Consider the following 7,374-nt stretch of genomic DNA (forward strand, 5'->3'; position numbering starts at 1 on the left):
TGCGCCGCATCGTTCCTACTTCTGATAATAAGTTTTATAAAGAGCGTCTTCTGAATATTTTTCAATAAATACTATCTTTATACAGGATATGTGCACATATATGGCATGCTGGTTGTAGAGTGCAGTTTTTTTATTTCGAAAAAGTTTCATGTGGGTAGGCCCCCTAATAAATAAACTGATGACATAGTCAGGGTCATGGCATGTACAGTCATTGTGGACATCTTTACGGGAGGCCTATGAGTGGTGAGGAGGCTTTGCGGTGGAGGTCTAACGGCTGATATGATAATGTTAGATAAATGCTGCTATCTAATATTCGTGATTATTTTCTTTAGCCGGCTCTTTGATAACTATGGGTGGAGAGGAGGAGAATTATTGTATATGTCGGTACCACCGCAGCTGAAATGTTAATGATGATGGTATGTAATGTACGGTTATAACGAACAGGCTTACCTATTATCGCTCTTGGTAATAAAGCTCCCCGTGCATATGCGAGAAAGTCGTGCAGAAAAGAAATAACAACATGGCGCGTGATCTTAGCGTACCGGCTCGCCATCGCAATTAATTTTAGTTTTGTGTTTGTTCACGATAACTTTGCGTTTAAAGTTACTTGGAACTATACACGTTTTCCGTCTCTCGCCGCTTAGACACCGTGGTAAAACTCGGTGAAGTATTCTACCGAAGATCCTCCTCACTACACGGTGTTATTTAAAGTTATCTGTGAGAGAGATTAAATTTATTTAGCAAAGATGTGCTAAATTTATTTACAATGTTAAATAAAACGCTTTTATGAATTTATTATGCTTATGTATTTCTAATATTTAGCTATACGGGATGAAGAGTATCTATAAGCATATTTAAGATAATAAATAATTTATATATTGTTACAAGATATTTATTTATAGTATTAACATGCGGTAATCAGTGTCCGAAAGAAGTTGATACTGGACACTTACGGCTTTAAATGATTTTTTTCTTAAATAGCATATTAAATAATAATCACAGTAATAATATAATGTTGTCGTGTAATTTACATGTTTTTATTAATATTATTTGTTTATTAATACGGTTATTTATTTATGTCTGGGTCTTTCGCAGCAGGTAAGTAATACAATCGCCGGGAGTAGACGGATAAAAACAAAACAGAATAGGGTGTTATGAAAATCTATACGGAGTCTGTGTATTATGTATGTGTTTGTTTGCGTGGCAAAATAAGAGTTTGCATTTTTAGTATTCTTATTAATAAAATATCTTGCCTGCGAGAGTTTGAAATGAAGCCATTAATAAGATCTCCTTCATTCTTTTACTAATTTTTTTGATTGGTTCATTACACTTTTATTATTGTATTTGATCTTGTTTATTTTAGATAATCATAGTCGTAATATTATATTTATGATTCTTATTGTTAAAAATGAACGAATAATTTTGAAAGTTAAAAATCCATGACGCAGTTTATAATTTCAGAAGCGTAAAGCAATATACCATCAAATATAGTTTTTGAAAGCGTACACCACGAGTAAATAATATTTCAAACCGATATTCGTTGAAAAGGAAAAAAAAAACGTATCTGTGATCGACAATCTAAAATACAATTTATTTTTAAAATGCGCAGAATTTACTTTTAAATATTATATTTTTGTGAGTTAAAATAATATTCTTCTAATGATTGACACTTTAAAAATAATCCATATAATTACTCCTTTTACTGTGCTATTATTAATAACGGTAAATTTTTAAATATTTTCTATAATTAGCTTTCTGGAGGAAAAAGATTGCCGACCCCTGGTCTAGACTTACGGTCTTTCCTGGTACAGGCTTATGCTGTGTCGATACGAGCTTAACCTTTTCTTTTCGAACGATGTGCTTAACTTGACAATTCGTTACAAAGCAATAGAAAGTGACTACGTAACAGAGCTTTTTCAGTATCGGGACACTTAGAGGAACCGTAGTATTTTTCTCTATTATTACATCATATGAGTTACATCTGTAGCATTAGGACATAACTTGTCAGATATGAACTGAAAATGTAGTGTACAAATCTTGAAACAAAATGTTGAACCTTAAATTGGATACATATATCGCTATAAAAGTTTTTAATAATTATATTTGTCGCGATAATACATCTTGTTATTTAGTCTTGTAATTTAGTGAACTTTGTTAACGGTAATATTGACGGTGAACAAATTTAATAATAAAAATAAGCATGTGCTGCCGGACGTTAAACAAAACACTGCGACAGCGCTGTTCTTTGGTCATGACCATTTCCATTAGTGTCATCGGCCCCACGACAAGTACATCAAATATGAAATATTGTTTTGATTTGTCCTTTTTGTTGTGCTATGCACGCGATATAAATTATATAGCTTGCTGCGTATATATTGATCTCTGTATGTTCACATACGAGTAAAAAGTGTATTAAAAAAATTTACATTTTCGAGTAGGATATCAATTTGTGTAAAATTTGCTGAGACAACGGTTTTTATTTAACCATTTATATATATTTTCTATATAGAAGCAAATATTTATTGTTACTTAATGCAGTAAAATTCAATGAAGCTTCATGTCATTTAGGTAGTAATAATTTTGTACAAGACGCGCAAAGTGCGTATTGTGTGGAATTTTTTTGATCCACGATGAACAGTTGACGACACCATACTGAGTCTAAAATGAACTTATATTTATGTTTTCATTTATTCTGTTTTTCTATTGATTTTTGGGTCTCTTAAATTATAGTGGCTAATTAATCAGTGGATTTTTAATATTGGTACTGTACAATTTTTATTTAAAACACGTTCTTATATACATGATGATTGGTCAAAGGTGCAGAAATTTAATGATCTATTTCTAATCACTTTGTATTGTGGAAGTGATAGTTCTTAATTATGTTACATTAATTTAGTTTCTTTTTTGGATTGCGACAATTTCTGGCAGTAACAAATCCGCAGGGATGGAAAATAAAGTATAATTAATTTTAATACGCAATCCGAATTTTGAAAATTTACTTTGCATTACGATATCTAATATTTCAGAAATCCATTTTAACTTTCAACATTTAAAATTTATGTCAACTATTCAAGAATAATAAAGTAATGAACTTTTTTCAGTGCCGGCAAGTGATCTAGAGATGCGAAAGGAGTTATTAAAAGAATACGTAGAATGTTTACCAGAGTGTGAGCATTTTGACTACCCATTGGAGGTTGCTCTAGGAAATATAGCAAATGACGTCCCTTTGAATGGGCTACCGTTTTAGTAAGTACTAAATATTGCAAACGTTTACTTTTAAGTAGTGGTATGGTGAATGAAAAGTTGTATATCTCGTGGGTCATTGGGTCTTATCATGGTTTAATATGGCATTACATTATTCATATAAAAAGTCAACATTATGCTGGTTCATTGCATCCCATATGGAAATAGGAATAATTATATCGAATGCTTTATTGTACTGAAAAAGAACAACAAATGAAGTTTATATGTAATATTCGGTTAAACATTGTTTTGAGATCATATAATATGTTCCAGCGTATGAAAATGAAATTATAAACGTGTTTAACAATATCAGGTTGACCAGATTGTAAGTAAATTTTATATGTGAAACGCTGGCGTTTTAATTATTTGTATAATTTTTACATTCAGAGACGAAAATTGGTTTCTTTCAAATTTAAAATTCTCTCTAATTTATTCCAGCGTTGTGGAAATATTGCGTCACTGAAAACTAAATCTCCTTTCAATGAAAAGATTTTATTAGTTTCTTATGGCTTCCCTTTGGAACCAGACAAATCTTTTAATTAGCGTTGTACGTCATCTTAGGTAGCTTTCTCGGAAAAAGCGAGAAGCAAAAAGATCCACGCACTTACAATCTATTCATAGTGTTCAATACAAGCAGCTTTGTGTAAGGAGGTTTGAGGAATGGAAACTATCAGTCTTCGTCAAAGCCGATATCATCATCATAATTTCACTTCCAAGGATGTACTTTGCTTGACGGGCTTCATCCATGCTTTTATAACAGTACGGGTTAAAAGCGGTCAGCACAGAGAGTCTTTTGACAATCTTAACAGGTTCATCTAGTTACTTTATGAGGGGACGTTCTACACCGTGATTGCCAGTTCTTGATCTCAGTGAGGATGTATTAATAGTAAAAACCAAAATGTGATTTGAAAATTTACTCAGACGCATGAAATGTACAGACGCCGGTGGACAGATTTTGTAAATACTTAAAACATTAGGTACTAGTTATGAGTCAACATTTTAAATTACTCTTTGGCGTTTATTGAAATTGATAAGGGTTCTAAATATAATGGTTAAGGTTAAATAAGTGATGGTCGTGATTTCGTTTTATATTTTAGCCTTATAATAAAGTCTTCATTTCAAATCACTTTCATTTTATACATTTCTAATATTGGTAATACTGTTAGTACGATATTCATATTATTAGTATGGTTATGTTAGTTTCACAATAATAATATAAATAAACCTAAGTCATTTTGTCGTATATTTTTTGCAGTCAAAATATAAATTTGAAAAATCGCTCCATACTAAACGTGTTCTTCAACGATCTTGTCTCGACAAGATATCGCCGCGATGTGTATTTAAACTGGCAAAATATACTCGGTATGTACTATTTATCACACAATATTTATGAAAATCTATTACGTGTTCCAGCGTCTCAATCGATAAGTTGATAGATATTATACTTATAACTCTTTTCAATAAGCTAATAATGATTTATAGTTTGTTTGGTATATACGCAAGCTCGATATTTTGCGCGAGTTCTATCCGCTGGTTATATAGGGTTTGGCCCTTAGTGCCAAATAATACAACGTGTACTTTTTTTTTTAAAAGTGATAAACGCTCTTTCTATTACAACTCAATATTTCATATTGCATAATAATTTTATATGATTTTTTTTCCTCATTATTTTTATGTGAGCCGAGTTGTAATTTGTGTATCCTAATTTTTATTTCAGCATCTTTTGGTGGTCTCCTCAGTCTGATGCTTGGTTTTACTCTGATCTCAGGAATCGACTTAGTACTTTTCTTTGTGTTCAGAATATTTTACGACTTTATTTCTCGGCCCCGTAAAGTTATGAGTACGATTATACACGTGCAAGAGGCGCCGCAGGAGAGAATAAGGAAGAATAAGAAGAATATTTACGACATTCACAGAAGTTTTATGGATATGCAGAATCAATGAATCCCAGGAAATCAATTGTAATGACTTTTACTCGTTTTTTTTTTAATTATTTCTATTCAAAAAGTGAACGAGTTTTATAAACTCTGGCGTACGACTTACTCACTCAGTTTGACCTTAAAATTTAAATTTTATTTTTCCACTTTTATGTTAGTGTATGTAACGTCTCTGGTCTGAATAGCACTCATTGCTAAACTACGTCATAATCATCATTTCATTCGGATCGACGTTGATTTATGAGACATTCTCTATGTATTAGTGAGTATTAAACGAATTTCAAGCCAAATTCAATAGAATAACATTACCAATTTTCATTTTGCACTGTCCCCGTACTATATTTAATTGTTCTAATCCCTATTGGCTAGGTCCTCCCGTTTTTTTTAAAGGCCCTTCCGTTACACCTAACGGACGTTGTCGGTCCACCGACCGACAACGTATTAAGATCGCGAAGAGTCGCTGAAAGCGGGTAACGCAAGGCTGGTCGTCGAGGGGATCTTTGGGGGAGGCCTATGCCTTCATCAGATGATATGATGATGAATTCCTTTTGCGAGTATTCGCAGGGTTTTATATTTTTCTAATAAATTTCACTATTTTCATCGTTTGAATTATTTAAATCTATTAATGTTCTTGATATAGCAGAAAAATTTTAAAGAATGTTTATTCGCATATATGGTAAAAGACAGTTTTTGAATTATATACGAGTATCACTCGTTAAAGAGCGAAGTTAACTGATGGAAAATAGTGCTTTAATAATCTGCATCATACAGTAATCCCGTTATTCATTGTACTTTTATAATTCGATTTCATATTAAGCTATTTTGTGACTCATGACTCTCAGCTTCATATTTCGCTTTTGTGAGATTTAAAATGATTTTAGTTAATTAATAATTAAATCCGCTTACGTCTGCGTATTGTGTTAATTTTATATCAACCATTATTTTTTAATTTAAAATGTTCTTTGTTTTATTTTAATAAAAGGCATATATTTCGTTCAAAATTTTGTAAAGGTCCTGAGACCTATATCCAACAGCGGATGTCTTACGGCTGAGATGATGATAGTGTTACCTTAATATTTGATATAAATCCTATTTAAGGAGAAAAGTTGACGTTGAAGTTTTTCCGTTTACGGTCTTACATCGAACTAATCTATAGCGTTAGAGGGCATATTACAATATTTACGATAACTCTAGGTTAAAGAACTCGCACAATGCACCTTTGGGGTAATTTTAAACAACGCATGAAATCTTTAATATAGAAGTATAGTAAATTAAGTTACCTATTAATATGAATCAGCTACTTTTATCTTAGCATTTGTAGCCCAGCGATTGAGGACTGAGATTTGCGATTGTAGTTTGCGAGTTCGATTCCCGGCATGCAAATATTATATAATTAACACTTTGTGCATTAATTATATGGAATTGCCACTATACACAAGCTTACATAAGATGGGAGAAGCGTGGTCTGCAGGGGAAGCCTTGCAGTGGACGACTTTGTCTGACTATTGTGCAATTTTTCTCATATACGCTTCATCTTACTGTGTGTTATTAAATACATTAAAAATGTATGTCTGTATTTTTGGTTTTGTGTTATCAATAAATAATAGCTTACTTAGTGTGAATCTGTAGTTTTATTTATAGATCTAATCCAATAGGTAGGTCACACTGAATATTTTAACGGAGGATGTTTATTTATATTACTACCTGCATTAGTTTTATCTGTGTTATATTAGAGCTGACAAATCCTGAGTATTTTGAACTGAGAGAATTATTAAGAATAAAAATAACAATAACATAATGGTTAATGGTTTTATTTTAAGAGACATTTTTGTATTCAATAATGTTTTGTTTAGTGCCTTTAAAAACTCTAAGATCCTGGCATTAGATTGACACTTAAATATTATAACAAATTTTATTTCACCACCATCATTCCAGCTATAGGATGTCTACTACTGAACAAAAGCCGGTGTACAAATTATGACCGAGTCAGACACAATGGCAACCGTATTCGTCAGTAATAAAGATCGTTTGGACATGAAAGCCACATCACCGATATGTTATGAACCCTACTTGAAAAATAATTAGGGAGGAACTAAAACGGAATGTCATAGGGAATGTTTTTTTTTTGGTCCCCGCTTGGGGGCGTCTCGCTTTCTCTTTACCTTATTTATAACATATAATATCATTAATTAAT

General features: G+C 32.0%; 1 protein-coding gene across 1 annotated transcript in view; it reads left to right on the forward strand.

Moving 5' to 3' along the window:
• LOC137926544 (sodium channel protein Nach-like) overlaps nt 1-5,187 on the forward strand; it is a 40,123-nt gene extending 34,936 nt beyond the window's left edge. The window contains exons 8-10 of the mRNA XM_068770219.1: nt 3,102-3,246; nt 4,499-4,605; nt 4,961-5,187. Coding sequence (XP_068626320.1) covers nt 3,102-3,246; nt 4,499-4,605; nt 4,961-5,187 — 479 coding nt within the window. The remainder of the gene's footprint in view (nt 1-3,101; nt 3,247-4,498; nt 4,606-4,960) is intronic.
• The last annotated feature ends 2,187 nt before the right edge of the window (nt 5,188-7,374 follow it).

The sequence above is a fragment of the Battus philenor genome, unplaced genomic scaffold (assembly GCF_028537555.1).
Source record: "Battus philenor isolate CCGP_79_NKW_IND1 unplaced genomic scaffold, ilBatPhil1.0.hap1 SCAF_1, whole genome shotgun sequence".
Classification (NCBI taxonomy): Eukaryota; Metazoa; Arthropoda; class Insecta; order Lepidoptera; family Papilionidae; genus Battus; species Battus philenor.